Genomic DNA, 17484 nt, shown 5'->3' with positions numbered 1-17484 from the left:
TTTTTGGCTTAGGTGTTTGACTTCTTTCTCTGGCATTTTGCTTTCAAATGTTAAGGTAAAATCTCTTTAAAAAAATTAACTTGATCGTGTTTAGTTGTCAAATTCGAGCATACGCTAGGAATTTAATATTTATTGGCGACGAAATGAGCAAAATCTGTAATGTTTTTAGGCATGATCTTGCCCTAAAATGACAAACAAACGTCTGTAGAACTTCAATTACAAGAAGAAACATTGTAACCTTCATCTCCAATTTTGACATCAGAAAGGCCTGCAGCAACAATACAAACCCTAATCACCTCGTTTTCTTTAGGGTTCTTTCAACCCTAAACCTTATAAATGTTGCCCTTGTGGCCAACCATCTCATCCCACAACCAAACATTAATAGCGCAATATTGAATAATTCTACAATTAAATCATCCAACTATGGCAGCTCTCAAATTCTTTTCACTACTAATTGCTTCAATCACCTTTGTTCAAATGGCAATGGCTGGAGACCCGGACATTCTTACCGACTTTATTGCTCCTCCAAACGTAACAGTAGATGGCAACTTCTTCACAAACACCGCATTTCGCGCTCTTGTTGGGGGCGGCCCTCCCACAGCTTTCAAGATATTAAAGGCAACCATGGCTGAGTTCCCCGCTCTTAATGGCCAGAGTGTTTCATACGCCATCCTCGAATTCCCATCTAAAAGTACCAACCCACCACACACTCATCCTCGCGCTGCTGAACTCCTTTTCCTTATTGACGGTGCCCTCGAAGTTGGTTTCGTGGACACCAAAAACACACTCTTTACACAGACCCTTCAAGTAGGTGATCTCTTTGTATTTCCCAAGGGGCTAGCACACTTTCAGTACAATGCTGATCCACAAGTCCCAGCTCTGGCAGTTTCTGCCTTTGGAAGTGCAAATGCAGGAACTGTATCAATACCCAGCACCTTGTTTGCCACCGGCATTGATGACAATGTCTTGGCTATCTCCTTCAAGACCAATGTCGCCACCATTCAAAAGCTAAAGGCTGGACTTGCACCCTAGCCATGAGGACAGAATTGTTAACCAGAAGTTTCTGCTCAAGCAATTTTCTATCCTTTTGTTTGAATAATTTAGTCTTAATGTATTCAAGGGGCATGTTTGTTTCCTACAAATGATTTATGGTCAACCAACTAAAATCTTCACTCTCTTTTCCATTGCTTTTCCTTATTGCCAAACGTCCTAAAGTTAAACAGTACAGAGAAATAAACTCATCCGAGACAGCAAGTAAAACAGAATTATGCTAAAACAGACCAAAAAGAAAAGGCAGCATATAAAATCGTACCCGTGTGTAAATACAAATTCTTAAAGTAAAAGCTCAGTTGGAGAGGACAAAAAACTACATAACATTCCAGTTCTTCAATGCTAATAACGCCATAAACTACATCCGCCCCCAAAATTTATGGATAAAATTGTCGGAGATGAAACATATGCAAGTCGCTTACAGTTTTCTACCTCTTCTACCACCCTTTCTTCTGGTGCTGTCAGTGGGAATTGGAGTCACATCCTCTGGAAAACAGAAAGCAAGAATGGTTCAAGACCACCACCGATAAAGGATTGGCATACAAAGTTAAATCATTCTAGGTTCAGTCAGTACATTACAGAAACCTCTACCAAATCATCTAGGCTAAAACGATGACGAGGATAGGTTGCAGTCTTTATAGTCGTGAAATAGTGATCTTCAACATTTTTTGAGAAATAAAAGGGCTTTATCAATACGGCCAATCCTCATTCCAGATCGAGCAAGGGCCCGTAATGCAGAGTGAGTGCCTGGACCAGGAGTCTTGGTTTTGTTGCCTCCAGTGGCAGGGAGCTTAATATGAAGAGCAGTAATTCCAAGTTCCTGTTCAGAATTGAAAGTACAACTCATCTTACTGATTAAACCATATCACTTGGTAGCAAATCAACCATAACTATTCAGGCTGGCAATAGTATTCAGTTTCTAATCATTAGCGCAGTTAATGGGAGATGAAGATGACCTTGCATCTCTGAGACACGTCCTGTGCAGCAAGCATGGTCGCATATGGCGAAGACTCATCCCGATCAGCCATCACCCTCATACCACCTACATTTAGTTCATATGTTAGAATTTTGACTTCAGATACAGCTACTCAGGCCTACAACCACTGCGAGCAAAACATAGAACCCCAAATACCATTAAAGAAAAATACAAACTACAATTGCAATGCGGAAACAGCCATGTCAAATATTCACATCAAAATTGGAACCAACTGATAAAGTTCCTAGACCAGCCAATCTTAAGCTTGAGAAATACTCACCACTAATTTTGGCCACGCCCAGTGCGCAGAACTGAAGCCTCCGTATAAGCTCCAATATGACTCAAAAAAATTTATGGGAAGTGTATGTCTTTCAAGAGGCATGGAAATCAAGCATTCAAGAAACAATTTCTCCACTATCTAATGCTGCAAATATACCTCACTTAGACAAGGCCCAATCGCAACCAAATGTGGTTTGAATCGGATGTTACTTCATCTATAAATTTTTAATGTTTCATACTTCAGATGAGTATCTACCTGATAAACTTGGGTATTAAGTAAGACAAGAAAAACAAACACAAGAATTATGGAATCAGAATCTCTGATATAATTGATGACGGGTCAAGCAACTTAGCTTGTCCTCATGCTATCAGCAGTACACATGCAGGCATATGATAATTTCTTACAATTCTAATGTACAGTTGTTACATCTTGTTAGCTTGATTAGTGAATTAGTAGTTAGTTACGAGAACCCACAAATGTGGCTTCGGCTACTCTTTGTTATTATCTATAATATAGACATGTACATGTGCTTCTGCTAAAGTAACGAGAAGTAGCTTAGACTTTCACAGTGACTACAACAATAAGAAATGATATGACACGTAAAGGTAGTGCGCATAAGGGTTTCTCTTCAAGACAAATCAGTCACATGGAGCAGTTGTAAAACAGAAAGAAAATTACTCTATCCAACTGAAAGATAACAGATGACTGATGTACAGTATTAAGCACAGACTACAATACTGATAATTATCATGAAAGTATCATCACTGCTAGAAAATATTGCTTTCTCTACAATCATTTACGCGATGGAACAGATTTCGTCATGTAAACGAACTTTACCCGACGGATATTTCAACTGGGAGGGCGAAGACGATCAATAATCAGGGTTTACTTAAAAGCTTTACACGACGGACTATTGTCATAGTGCAAGTAAAATGTTGCTCGCGTCGTCGAGCAACATTTTGACGTGAAGTAGGAAAAAAATGGTGTGGAATAGCAGGGGGTTTGCTTGACGAATTAAGTATTCGTCGGCTAATTCTAATAATATTATTAAAAAAATTATAGTTACTGCAAACCCCCACCATTGGCTTGAACTCCTTGCTCTGGTAGTACTTACTATTATGATTTATACCACCAATATATTACTAACTAAAGGTGCACCTCCTTCCCAAACAATTAGGGGGTTTTTTTTTTTTCCTTCTATATGCTAGTTTCCATAACTTTTACATGAAAGCTTACATTGTATTTAATGGAAGTATAGAAAAAACACTAAGTGTTTTGGAATCGATTCTTTACAAGGGGACACACATTCTACAAAACTAGTTTGCACGATCCAACCGTCAAACATGTTTGCATATACTTCGAGATCTCCTCCGACAAAATCACCCAAAACAACCGTTCGGAGATTAGGTAACGGGATAAAATAATTCGACGTTTAGAAATTAAAATTCACGATTTAACGGTCGTTTTTGCTTCGATTTGGTTTTGTTTTTTGCAAATGCAATCCTCGACCCAACAAGAATAAGATGAATGAACCCGATCATGAATTAATTTTTTTTTTTAATAGTAGATACAACAAAAACTTACGTTGTACTTAATGTAAGTATAGAAAAAAAAAGGGAACTTTAACGAAAAGCTCCCGGTGTGTATACTCCGAAATCTCTTACGCAAAAGATCACCCAAAACAAATGTTTGGAGATTAGGTAACAAGATGAAATCATTTGATGGTTACAAACTAAAATTCACGATTTAATTGTCATTTTAGCTCTGATTTGGTTCATTTTTTACAATGCCCCAAATTGAAAGTAAAAGCACATACTAAATTTACCTGATCATCAAATTTGATGATTTTTTGAACAGTTTGAACTTAATGTTCAAAAGTAGGTAAACACTATTTTTGTTTTAAGTTTGCCTGACAGAATACTTGTACTCGTCAAGCGAACTTTCTAAATTCCGTCGGGCAATGTCAATAAAAAGATGCCCACAAATTTCCCCAAAAATTCAAATTGGCCCCCAAACTAGTAGAGCAAGTACAAGTAGTAGTAACATAGCAAAAATGTGTTCCTTATCATTAATATGTTTCGCCGCAATAATTGTGGCCTCTTGGGCGAATTGATGATTGCATCTTTTATGCACTTGCTTTGCTATGTTACTAATTTCCCCCAATTTTTTTTTTCACCAAATTTTACGATTTCTAGTAACTTTGCCAAACGAAATCTTAGGGTTATGAACACGTGTCAAAATTTTTAAAATCTTTGCCCAACAAAGTCGAAATTTTTAGTTGTGACGGGAATATGAGTGGTATACCACATGTTTTTATGTAAGTGGTGGGAATTTTATATTTAAGTTATTAACTTTTTAACACACATATCTCACCATTTATGTAGCGACACGTGGTATACTACCCCATGTGTGACGGTCACACTGAAAAATCTCTCCAACAAGTGTCAGACAAGTTTTTAAATTGTTATAGGAGGCAGATTGTCTACTCTCCTGTTTGGGTGCCCTTCCCATTCCCTCCTATTTGTGCGGTCACGTTAAGCACGTCAATATTTTATATTCCTATTTCTTTTTGTCTTATTATCTCTATAAAAAAATTAATATAAAATGTTGATGTGGCTTAACCGTGACCACACAAAATAAAAGGGGATGAGAAGGGTACCAAACAGGAAGGCAGACAATCTGCCTCCATTGTTATAACATCACGCAGTTCAAATTCAAAACCTCTCCCTCAGTGCTCTCTCTCTCTCAATCTCTCCCTCTTAGTCCTTTCTCTCTCGATCTTTCTCTCAGTCCTTTGTCTCTCAGTCCGCGTGCCATGAGCAACCACCACACCAACCACCAAGATCCAAGAGCAATCCCTCTCTCTCACTGTAAGTTTTTAATTTCGAATTTGCATTTGTGAAATATTATTTGAATTTCGTTGTCCATATTTGTGAATTTTGTATGTGAATTTCATTGTGAATTTGGATTTGTGAATTTGGTGGAATTTGCATTTGTGAATTTTTATGTGAATTTATGACACACCCCGACCGAGATCGGAGCGTGCTGGCCGTCACACGAAGGGGACGTAGCCATGTGCACGTGCGGAAGCTAATAAAGTAATAAAATAAAGGTACGAATAATTAAAACTAGCATACAAGTCCTAGAACAGGTGCTAGCACAAGTAAAAAAAAAAAAAAAAAAATTCAGAGCAGGTCTATAGCAGTCCAAACGAAACGACAATAGTGGTACGCTCGAAGGCGACCCTACAATGGTGAGTGTCTGTCAGAAACGCCGAAAAGCCCTCTGGGGAAACCACCGCAACGGCTAAGCAACTAGAACCTGGAGGGGCGCAAAACAAAAGCGTGAGTGGGCAAAAACAAAGCTTTCGAAAACCATTTATAAAAATACTTACTAACCCCTCGCCGTAAAACCTATATACTTCCCAGAAAATATATATATACGCATAGTACATGTGTTAAGCATGCTCAAAAATATGCCATATGCTCGATAATATGCCATGCCGACATCTCATAAAGATATGCAAGTGCTCAGGTATAATCATATCAACATCGTGTAATCTGGCAGCCGGAGTCACCTAACGTGACCTGTACGGCTGCATATAGAGCTCTAATCTCAATCTCAATATCTGAACCTGACCACGAGTCGGAACCACCTAAAGTGGTCTGTACGACAGGGCTGGGGTGTAATTAAGTGCTACGATCACGTGAAGCCTGGGCGAATAATCGCGGGTCACCTACGAGTCGGAACCACCTAATGTGGTCTGTACGACAGGCCTGTGCACCTAGCTTGGATCCAAGCTGAGCATAAGGTGCGGGAGGTGAACATCACGTGAAGGCCTGTGCCCTGCTCAGGGCGGGAGCACTAATACCGGGGGTGCAGGTTATGAGCTCTCTAGGCATCTCAAACCACTACTGAAACATAAACGTGAATGTCACTTACCTGGCACTTACCTGTGCGTCCACAGCACCCAATATGCATATGTATATGTATGCCATAATAATGCATACAATGATGCGTAAACGATAATAATAAAGTGCATGGCATAATGTAAATAACCCTTTTTAATCAATCTCTGGGAATATAAATGTATATAGGTATATACGGAAAACAAAAGCCCACTCACTGATACGTGGAAGGGTCGTAGCCCCCCTGTCTCGCGTGTGCACGCTCGTCCTCGGGGTACGTGTCACCTAAATGCGAAACAACTATAAAAACGTTAACTTTAAAGCACATAACCCATTTCTCAAAATAACTTCTCATACAATGCTCAAAATGGACATATGAATATACCAACGTGCTCTACACAACCTCAGGATCACAACCATAATTTTAAAATAATTTTTGGACCCCGCACGCGCCCCCACGCGCCGTCCTATGCACGGCCCTACGCGCCTCCCACGCGCGGCCACGTGCACTGCACATTGACGGCGTCAACTGACGCCGTCAGGAATATTCCTTTAACCTGACGGAATATTCCGTTATACTTAACTGACGCCGTCAACTGCTGTTAGGAATATTCCGTTAAGTCTAACGGAATATTCCCCTTTCTTCTCCGGCGAGACGCCGGCGCCGGCGACGGCGCCGGAAAACTGGGTAATTTTCAAACTAAGTTTTCTCCTTCGTTTTTCAACCATTTTCCACGATCTTTATACCAAAATGAAGCTTAGGACTAGTGGAACAACGCTAGACCAGTTTTAAGGCCTAAAAAATCAAGGAATTATACCTGTCTTCAAGGTCAAAACTCGGCCAACTTTGCACAGGACGATCCCGACGTCCAAATTCACCCAACGAACCACTCCTAAGCTCCTGGGAACCTCACAAACATAACCACAAGCTCAGAAATCCCTAAAACTCAAAGTACAAACTTTGCATGAACAGTACAAAAATCGGCCATTGTTGAATCGACGTGAAAACGATGTGTTTCTCACCTGAAAAGGGTATGGCTAAGCTTGCCTCGACCTCACGAGTTGAATGGTGTCCTTGGTTTCCTCGATCTGTGATGATTTGGGTGGTTTTGATGTTTGTCCGTACGTCGAAGGAAGAAGAGGAAGAAGAAAAGGAGAGAGAGAGAGAGACACGGGACAGAGACAGAGAGAGGGTGATGAGAGACAGTGTAGGTGCAGGTGTGTGTGTGTGTGGCCCAACACATGCCACCACACACAAAACAACCCCACAATGTGACGAAAAACACACTAGGGGCAAAATGGTAATTCCACACGTACGTTTTAATAATCCCGGGACGGGATGTCACAATTTAGATTGTGTAGGGTTTAGGGGCGGGGTGGTGTATGGTGGGGTAGGGTTGGGGGGTGGGGGGTGGGGGACCAGTTTAGGGGTAGGTACGAGGTGGTTTTAGGTGGTGCTGTGTTGGCCATGAGGTAATGATGGTGGTGGTGGGGTGGGGAGGGTACGGTTTAGGGGTAGATATTGGGTGCTTTTAGGTGGTGGAGTGTTGAGCATGGGGTAGTTGTGGTGGTGGTGTGGGTACGGTTTAGGGGTTGGTACGCGATTGTGGTAGTGAGTGGGCATGGAGGTGGTGGTGTGGGCACGAGGTTGAGGTGGTGGTGGTTATGTGAAATTCTAAATTGGGTTAATTTATTTAAAAAACTTGAAATTGTGGGTTAGTTTAGAAATTATTTGAAATATTCGAGAATTTTAGAAATTGTTTGAAATATTCGGCAATTTTAGAAATACGAAACATGTGAAACTTTTGAAATACATTAGAAATTATGTGGAATTTTAGAATTTTAGGAATTATTTGAAATGTTAGGCAATCTGAGAAATTGTTTGAAATTTAAGGAATTTTAGCTAATTTTAGAAATTATGTATTTTTTTCACAGATATTTTCCCATGTGATCACAAGTGGCCGCCTTTCTGCTTCCACATCTACTCAGAGTGAGCACTGGGCCCCTAATGCCACTCTGGTGACCAGCGGGACCTAAGTGGCCACTGTCGAATCGGCCATCGACAGGAGTACGTGTGCACCAATGACTTAAGCCACCTAATCTGCAAGGCAACTCCATAACCGTAGTCGCCACCAGCCTATGCTAGCACCCACCTCTGCCCTATCTCACCCTTCTCAGGGCAGTGCTGCGGCTGAATCCGCAACCCTGGAGGAGCTGTTGGAAGGAAACTTCCCCGCAGGCTTGAGGACTAAAAATACTACGTGTTCCCAACGTCTGCCAACGAACTCCTCATTTGGCCCGTCTTGAAATATAGAACAAGGAGTCTGATATGTGTGCAAGTCAACGGACGATAAACTCATAAGGCCAAGCAAGCTGATTGGCGGGATCCCTTTGAAGGTTGTAATGCCGACCAACCTTGATCTTCTAAGAAGGATTCAAGTGTGAGCATGCATGTTGGGACCTGAAGGGTGGTGAACTATGCCTGAACAAGGTGAAGCCAGAGGAAACTCTGGTGGAGGTCCGCAGTGATACTAACGTACAAATCGTTTATCTAACTTGGGTATAGGGGCGAAAGAGTAATTGAATCGTCTAGTAGCTGGTTCCCTTTGAAGTTTCCCTTAGGATAGCTGGAGCTCATAAACAAGCTTTATCAGGTACAGCCAATGATTAGAGTCATCGGGAGCGACACACCCTCAACCAATTCTCAAACTTCAAATAGGTAGGAAGGTGCGGTTGTGTCGTTGAGTCGCGCCACAAAATATAGAGCTCAAAGGGAGCCATTTTGGTAAGCATAACTGGCAAAGGAAAAGCAAGGAAGTTCGTAACGTAGGAGCAGGATGGGTTCGGGAATTTGGGTCTTTTCCTTAATCCAGCTCTACTCCATCGACTGAGACTGATTCTAAACTTCATCGAGTAGAGATGGAGCTGGCACGCCAAAGGGAATTAGTGCGCATGTACTTCACTGTCATAGCCAAGTCCTTGTCAGCTTCTAGCATTAGGATTCTCGAGCCCTCGGCCGAACTTTTGTAGCCATTCCAGGAGCCCCCCAACAACCATCCTAAGAGCCGCCTCAACAGTCACACCACCCCTCATCACAGTAGTTTACATTTTCTTGTTAGTTTTTGTAATATAATTGTGCGAACAATTTTTTTTTTTTTTTTTTGGGTTGTACACATTATATTTCCATTTTTGTAATTATATATTTAATATTTTTTAATTGTTGTTTTTTTATTTAAAAAACCGTCGCTCGACGGAACCGTCGTCACACAAAATGTTTACCGTAGAGTTTACTTAATGACTCTGTTGTCGGGTCAAGCTCACCACATTATTTAATCTTGTCCTACCTAACAACATAGCTTTCGTCGACCAAGAGTCCTTTCGTCAAGTCATTGGGTCGACGCACGCTCCCCCCACAACCACTTTCGTCGGGTTAAGCCATATTTACCCAACATAATAGTGTTTCCGTCGTGTAAGGATAGGAGCGACAAGTTTTGCCCAACTATTCTTCGTTGACGAACCTTAGTCGGCTAAAATCTTCGGCGACAAATGCTGCTTTTAGCCGATGAAGTTGTTCAGTCTGACGATGTGTTTTATTTATTTATTTTTGTAGTACATTAAATGAGGCAAAAAATGTGAGCCACACCATACGCATGTTCTCCGTCTCGTAGAGCAGGCCCAAGGGTCACATTTTCTCCTTTGTTTCCCTTTGCTTTCTCTTGGACGACTGGGAAAACCGCACCAAAAAAATATAGACCGAAAAGGGTTAGGAATAAAAAAAAAAAAAAAAAAAAAAGGTTCACCTGTTCTTTTGTTCTTGCACCCAGTGAGAGTACTGTATCAATGGCGGGCTAACCTTCTGAAGGGAAAATACAATTAAAAATAGAAATGTTAATCTCAAACAACGGTTCGAAGGCCACTCTATAAAAGGCACACATACAAATTTGAAATGGAACCAAGTCCCACTATAGTCTCAAACAAAGCAAGCATAACAAAATGTTTAATCCCGAAATAATTTAGCTTCCTACTTCTAAAGCGATACCGAAGTCATGATTTCTTTTACAATGTGTGAAAGAGATCAAGTTTCCAAATTATACATGAGGTATGTACATATAATTTGAAATCCCATCCTCATATTTCACTATTCAATTTTTCGTAATCAGTATTTTCAGGAAATTATTATTATTTTTCTTTAATTTTATCATTTTAGTTGCCTGGTTACAAAATTTGATTTTCATGATTTGTCATTAAATATTTGTAGACCTTTATGGGTCGCTCATAGAATTTTCAGATGGAGCTTGATTCCACAGATGCATTGGCCAAAATCGTTCGCTAATCGGAGCTTTAATGAAGAAATTAGAGCCCCTGAAGTCTGGGGCATTTTTGTCATTTGAACATCTATATATAATAGTGTTGACTCTAAAAATTACAAAACCTACGTGGCGCGCAGGCCGAGTAACTAACAAGCTAACTACGTCCTTCGGTTGAATGTGGGGCGTGCCAACTCATCGGCCGAGCTTGGCCGAGGAGTAAAATTTGTTGATGTCGCGTCGAGCGCGTCGTTGACTTCTCTATCTTGCTATTGCGACCGAGGAAGGAACACTCTTGGTCTTTGGGTTCTATAGCCTGAAGACAAGGCTACTAATTCTTCGGAGTTCACAAATCGTCAGAGCCCGATTCGGTCATTGTGATTATATTCGTAAGAGTATAAGCACGCCGAATCGAGACTAAACTATATGGGCACAGGTACTCAAATGTGATGTATGTCTTGATGGTAAACGTAGTTCGGCCGTCGGAATGCCGAACCCTGAAACTTACTTGCGAGTATCCAATCATAAAATCACTCGGCGTCCAATACGCCGAGCAATGCAATTCGTAACACCTGACTATGCCGAGAAGGCTAGCAAGATGACCTCTACCAACAAGGATTCGAAAACCCTTCTCGGCCGAGACTTAGATAGGTAACCGGTCGGCCTCAACGCAGTGCTGTTTATCCAAACTGAAGGTGTTTCTCGGTCGGCTGATTCTGCGGCAGCAATGCTGTTTATCCAAATTGAAGGTGCTCGCCGGGTGCCTCCACAGTGCTGTTTATCCAAACTGAAGGTGTATCGGCAGAAAAAGAAAAAGAAAAGATCTCAAGGTATTTAAGAGGTTTTGCGCAGGGCAATTGTATGCAGATTTTTGAAGACCCTTTCTGTTGCATGATTTCTTGTATTTATAGCACCCCATTCCTTGAGACCGATTTGCATCCTGATCTGGATTGGGAGTCCTTGTCCCGTTTCAACTCTAACTCGAACAAACCTACTCCCACTGGGATTCTGAATTTTCCTTCTTTTCGAGGCTTTATTCTTTGCCGGTCGGGAATCCTGGTCGCACCAGGACTTCCTCGACCTTTTCTATTTATCTGGACTACTTAGGATAAGATTTGACCGACCCTGCCAACTGGCCCGGGATTTATCATTCGGCCCATAGTATTTGACATGACCTTGGGCCGAGCTCATCCTGATGCTCGGCCCAACAATATTATTTTGGGCCCAAACATTGCCCCCTCGCTTCTGAGGTCGCCGACTGTTAACTCTTGGTCGGGCCTCGGCCATGAAGAAGCGGAAACGCCTATTTCTTTTCGGACTTTACTTCCCTTGATGACCATTACTGCTGCACATTTATGAGACATGATTGCACTATCCTCGTTACCCCCAACGTGCAGCCACGTGTCGATTCTCCGCCGATCTTAAAAGCTTTCAATCATTGCCCTCAAAATCGTGCACCTACCGAAGCGTCTTATCCTCATTAATGCATTAAAACCGTCGCCGTATGCAATCGTGCGTCCTAGATTTTCGACCCCTCGATCCTATTTTCGCAGGTTCCCAAAATATCCAAAATGATTGGGACTTTTACCCGGTTAAAATTCCCCCCAATTTGAACCAGTGCCTTTCGAATACCAAACGTTTGATCTTCATCCTGAAAAGCCTATAAATACCCAAACTTCTGCCATTTGCAAATCTCAATTTTATCATTCCAGTTCGTTCAAACAAAGCCTTCCAGTTCTTCCTTCTGCAATATCTCCTTCTTCCAAAACATTTTCTCTCTTCTCTTCCAATGGCCTCATTTATTTCGAAGCTCTCTAACGAGTGCAACAAGTGCAAGGATTTCATCGATCGGAGCGCAATCAAAACGCTACGCTTCGAGAATGACATGGCCACTACTCATCAGATTCTGGGCCCACTCTTCAGAGATGCAATGCCGTCGTGCATCACCAATCTTCTCAAGGAGCAGTGCTTAACACCACTGCTTCAGGGGTTCGACTGGTCGAAATGGTGCTTGGCTCGGCCTCAAGGAGCTTGGCCCTCGACCACCACAGCCTGGGCCGCCTGGGCCGACCGAATGAGAGCATTCTTCGGCGAGGAGTGGAAGGCCCTTGGTATCTACGATGCCATCATGCTCTCGACCATGGAGATTATCATGGACAAAGAGCTGCTTATGGCGGCCTTGACTTTATGGTGTTTGGGTCACCAACACTATGCTCCTTCCTTTCGGCCCTCTCGGCCCCACAGTCCTCGACATCTCGGCTATCCTTGGGACTTCTCCATCCGGCCTCCCAATCGATGCCGCTCTTTCTGGATGCCCCTCTCTTCTCGACCTGAAGGCGTTGTTCGACGAGCGGGCCGTCGAAACGCTCGGCCGAGGCGATCAAGAGCCTTCAAGAGAAGAAGTTCAGAAGCTTCATAAGAACTTCTTCAATTACAACACTCTTATCCTCCAGTTCGTTGGCCGAGGCGAGGAAAGCCTCAGGAAGGGAGAACATGAAGCCTTCCTCTTCTACTGGTATAACAAATTTATTTGTTGTACTAGGTCGAATAAATGCTTGGTCAAGAATATGCCGGTGGCCCAGGCCCTGGCTAGTGGTCACTCTCTGGCGCTCAGCCTGGCAATACTTGCCAACCTCTTCCGCTGCTTGGCCGAGACGACCATCAACAAAATTGACCCGCACTAGAACGGACCTCTCTGGGTCATCCAACTCTGGTTGCAGGTCTATTTTTCCACTCTTCGGCCCGAGGTCCCTACTTTCCAGCGCTCGGCCGCCTTTGGCCCCCAACTGGCCTCTTGACCGGTTCCTCCTCACCGGGCCGACGAGGTCCTTAAGCACTTTTTCAGTCTTGACGTCCTTTCGGACGACGAGTTCCTGGTGTGCCGGCGCCAGGAGTACCCTGCCTCGATCAGGCTCCCAACGGCAGCGTGGGCCGGGACCGAGGATGCAGCCCTTCGTCAGTCTTGGGGGTCATTCGTACTGGCTCGCGACCTCCCCCTTGGTTGCGATGCCCGCCGAGCCAGTTGGGAGGTCTACCATCCCCACTTTGTCGCTCGGCAGCTTGGCTACCTCCAAGGTTGCCCCGTACCCCTGCTCGCCTCTCGTTCCCTCATGAGCCGAAGACGTCTTTCTGGTTCTTCTGAGAGGGAATGCCGGACGACGGAGCAGGAGTTTCAGGATCGGTGCAAGAAATTTCGGCTTCGGCCGACCGTTCCTGAATCCTTGGGTACCGACACCTTTGGAGACTGGTGGGACGAGTACACCTGCGACTTCTTCGGCGCCTCAGCCGAAGACGTGGTCAGCAAAATCTTCGGCGACCGGCCCAGACCAGCGCCCTCGGCTCAACCTAAGGAGTCGGCCCAAGGTATATTGTTGTTCCGCTCTTTGCCCCTTTTTTTTTTTTTTGTTTCATCACTTGTCCTTGTTATTAATTACTTTGCTATTTCAGGGGGTCGCGTGTCGACGAAGGTGGAAGTGGTTGCCGCGGTGGCGAGGTCAAAGAAATTAGTTCCTACAAAGAAGGCCATCGCCACCGAGCGGGCAGTCCCTGCCAAATGCCCCCGTCGAGAAGCCGAACCGGAGGATGATGCTCCTCGCCCTTCTAAACGTGTCAAGAAATTGGCGAAGAAGGGCGACCGGGAGATTCATGTTGTTCCTAGTGACACCATAGGGACAACTGCTCCTGCCGACTCTCCTTCTATCCCAGCTGCCCCAGCTTCTCCAAACCTGACTCCTCCAGCCGTCTCTCAGCCTGAGACCACGGTCGATCCAGTCGTCGTATCAACTCCAGCTTCGGAGCCGGTCGTGGCGCCTGTCGTAGGCGAGTCGACTGCACCTGTCGAGGCACCCTCCACTCAGCGACCGTCGGTCTTTCTGGAAGAGGTATAATTCTACTTCCATCCTTTGTTTCGTTAGGTTTCTAGCCGTAACGAGAAATGTTTTTATTTCAGGACGTCGAGAGCGAGAGCGATGAAGTCCCGCTGGAGCGCTGTCGTCGACCAGTCAACTCTCCTCCCGTCCATCCTCCACCGGTCGTCGAGGCGACCGCTCGACCGTGTCCTCCTACGGCGGATCGCGGTAAAAGACCCATGGCCGATCCTGAGGCAACGGTCGAAACACCGATCCACCCGCAGGATGAAGACCTTCCCATTCCTCCGCAGGAAGTCTCCTCGGCCTTTGTAAGTCTTGTTTCTTTTGCGTTGATTTTATCATGACACATGTTCTTAAAAGACTATTAAATGTCAGGTGCCCGAACGTTCATTTCACCAACAATTTTATGCGCCGACAGGCGTTGTCTATATTTCCTGGCCACAGTCGTGGCCATCAAATGTAGATGATTGATGCGAGAATTATACGCACACAAATTAAACCCTCTTTTTGACAATTGTAGTATAGATATAAGTAGGGATCGTTCTAAACCGGGGATTAGGAGGGATTGCAAAATCACTTGGAAACTGACTCAAAAACGTAAAATAAAGTTTAAAACACTAAACTAGAGTCAAAGAATGCAAAACTAAACACTTAAAACACTAAAACAAACCAAAAGACTCAAACAGCACCCAAAACACTCAAAACTGCCTTAAAAACACTTTCTGGGCAGTTTTGAGCCCTTTGGTGAATTTGGACAAATTTGTGTAACAACTTGAATCAAAACACTTATAAACACAAACTAAGACACTTTCTAACTAAATTGGACACCAAAGCAAAGGGGGATTGAGGTTTTGACGAAGTTAAACTAAATGCACATATTGTAATATAAAGGCAGAATGTAAGTATGAATGTGATAATAATATGGATGGAATGCTAGCTAGAAGGTTCTTCTCCACACATGTTACACTTGCATACAAGATGATTTTCAGTTAGTCTTTCGATAAATTATGAAACTCAACACCCCGGGTTAATTAGGTCCGCTTAAATTAACCGTCAAGTTCTCCTTAAGTTAATGAATTGGATGGGTTTGCGCAGCGCAATTCACAACATTCTCCAAAAGTCCTTTACGTGAAAAGCACAATAAAGATACAATCAAAGATCATTAAGCATCATGAAAACTATAAGTGTTGACGAGGCCTTCGTTACTATGAAAAGCATGAAACTAGTGCCAAGAATTCATTTAACGCGATTGTTTATAAGCAACCTCCACTACTTGTGAATATAAGTTCATAACTATTAGGTGAAACTCACTTATATTCTAGCGTCGTATTCATGCATGAAAATTAAGTGTGCACTCTTAATAAACATACATAAATAAGTTATCAATCAAACAGTTAAACAATTTTAATCCACAACTCATGAAATTCCAACCAAAGGTAATCAATTCATATTGCAAGCATAAACATGGTTTCGAATCACCCCCTAGCTAAAGGGGGGTTTAGTTCCTCATACGTACAAGACAAAGAGAATTGAAATTAAACATTGAAATCAAAGGAAAAGAAACACCTAAACATTCCAACAACTCAAACTTGAATTGTATGAACGTTTAGGCCCTCTTCTCTTCCTCTTTGTTGCGGCACAAGGTCTAAGGATAGGTTTTGGGATGGTATTTGTATGGAGGAATGGTTGTGTGATGGTGTGAAATGTGTATGAATTTCTGGAATGGTGGAGGAAGGCACGGCACAAAGGGAATTGTTTTGTGGCACAAAGGGAATTGTTTTGTGCCGTGTGTTGTGTGATTGTTTGGATGGTGAATGGGAATGTGTATGAGAGATGGTAGTGTTTTGCACGGCTCCCCCTTTGTTGGTGAGGGAATGCATGGTTTTATAGGGAGATTGGGAGATTATGTGGCTGAAATAATGAAGGAAATGCATGTGAGTGACAGCTAGATTTGTTGGTGGAAAGCTGGAATTGCAAAAGGGGAATGCATGTGCATGGCAAAGGCTGTTTTGTGATGCATGTGGCTGATTTAAAGAATGGGAAAACATGTGGCTGCAAGCTAGGGTGAATGATGATGAATGCATGTGGATTAAAGAGGGCATATGGAAGTGAATGTGCTGAAATGATAGAAAGGGAAAAGCTGGAAATGCAAGGGGAGGCCACGGCAAGGATTGGGAAATGTTGTGGGTTATGCACGGCAAGGTTGTGGAATTTGGTGATAAATGTGTGGGAGTGAATGATTAAAGGGTGCATGAATGGAATGATTAAAGAGTGAGAAAGCATGTGGCTGCAAGCTAGGGCGAATGATGAAGGAATAATGTCATGGTGGCTGAAATGTGGTGGAATGATGAAGTGGACAACCTGGAAATGCAAAGGGAATGCACGGATTAGAGAGGATGGGTGAATATGTGGATGAATGGTTGAATTAATTAGTGTATGGAATGTGGCTAAAATACTCCCCCTTGCACGGCAAGGGAAGGGAAGAATGATTAAGGCACGGCAAGGGCTATGTAATTGGGCTAGGGCCTTGGTTTTGTGTCCTAAAGTGCCTCAATTTCGTCCAACACCTTGGCTCCAAACATAAGCTATCCATTCCAAGTCCAATTTTGCTCCAAAATGCTCCAAAATGCATCTTTTTGCTTCCTTAGCCATATGAACCTAAAAACACACGAAAATGGCTTAAACTACTAAAACAACTAGGAATTAACAATATAAATGCACGAAAACAAGCTAAGTAAGTCACCTAAATATGCTCCTATCAATGACCTCCATCGGCTGCGTGAATTCAGAAGCGGTCTAAGGCACTGGGCTCAGCCATTAAGTTCCCTAGGTTCGAGCAATGACCCAGAGGGCATGGCCGAAGTCTCCTCTCGGCAGGTCTAAAACAAACCCTTTTGTTTTGCACTATATCACGACGTCTTATTTTCCTTCACAAAGTTTTCCTTTTATGTGCAGCCATCGTGGGAAGTGGAGCTCGACGCTCTTCTTCAGAGCACGACCGGTGAGGCCGGCTCCTCTGCTGTTCCTGCCGAACCAGCGGGAGCCATGCCCGAGGCCGAAGCCTTCGTGAAGCTGCACGAAGTACTTTCTCTCT

The 17484-nt window shown here is 43.3% G+C and overlaps 1 protein-coding gene and 1 pseudogene across 1 annotated transcript; one reads left to right on the top strand and one right to left on the bottom strand.

Annotated features, from left to right (window-relative positions):
- The first annotated feature begins 257 nt into the window (after window positions 1-257).
- Window positions 258-1032, top strand: LOC103941603 (putative germin-like protein 9-2). Its single transcript, XM_009351809.2, has one exon. It carries the CDS (start codon window positions 424-426, stop codon window positions 1030-1032), a length of 609 nt encoding a protein of 202 aa, XP_009350084.2. The 5' UTR covers window positions 258-423.
- Window positions 1033-1468: 436 nt separating this feature from the next.
- LOC125475364 lies at window positions 1469-12320 on the bottom strand (annotated as a pseudogene).
- Window positions 12321-17484: the final 5164 nt, after the last annotated feature.

The sequence above is a fragment of a genome, unplaced genomic scaffold (assembly GCF_019419815.1).
Source record: "Pyrus x bretschneideri cultivar Hongxiangsu unplaced genomic scaffold, Pyrus_bretschneideri_v1 Contig141, whole genome shotgun sequence".
In the NCBI taxonomy this organism is placed as follows: domain Eukaryota; kingdom Viridiplantae; phylum Streptophyta; class Magnoliopsida; order Rosales; family Rosaceae; genus Pyrus; species Pyrus x bretschneideri.
The sequence above is the reverse complement of the archived record's forward strand: the minus strand, read 5'-3'. Positions and strand labels throughout refer to the sequence as shown.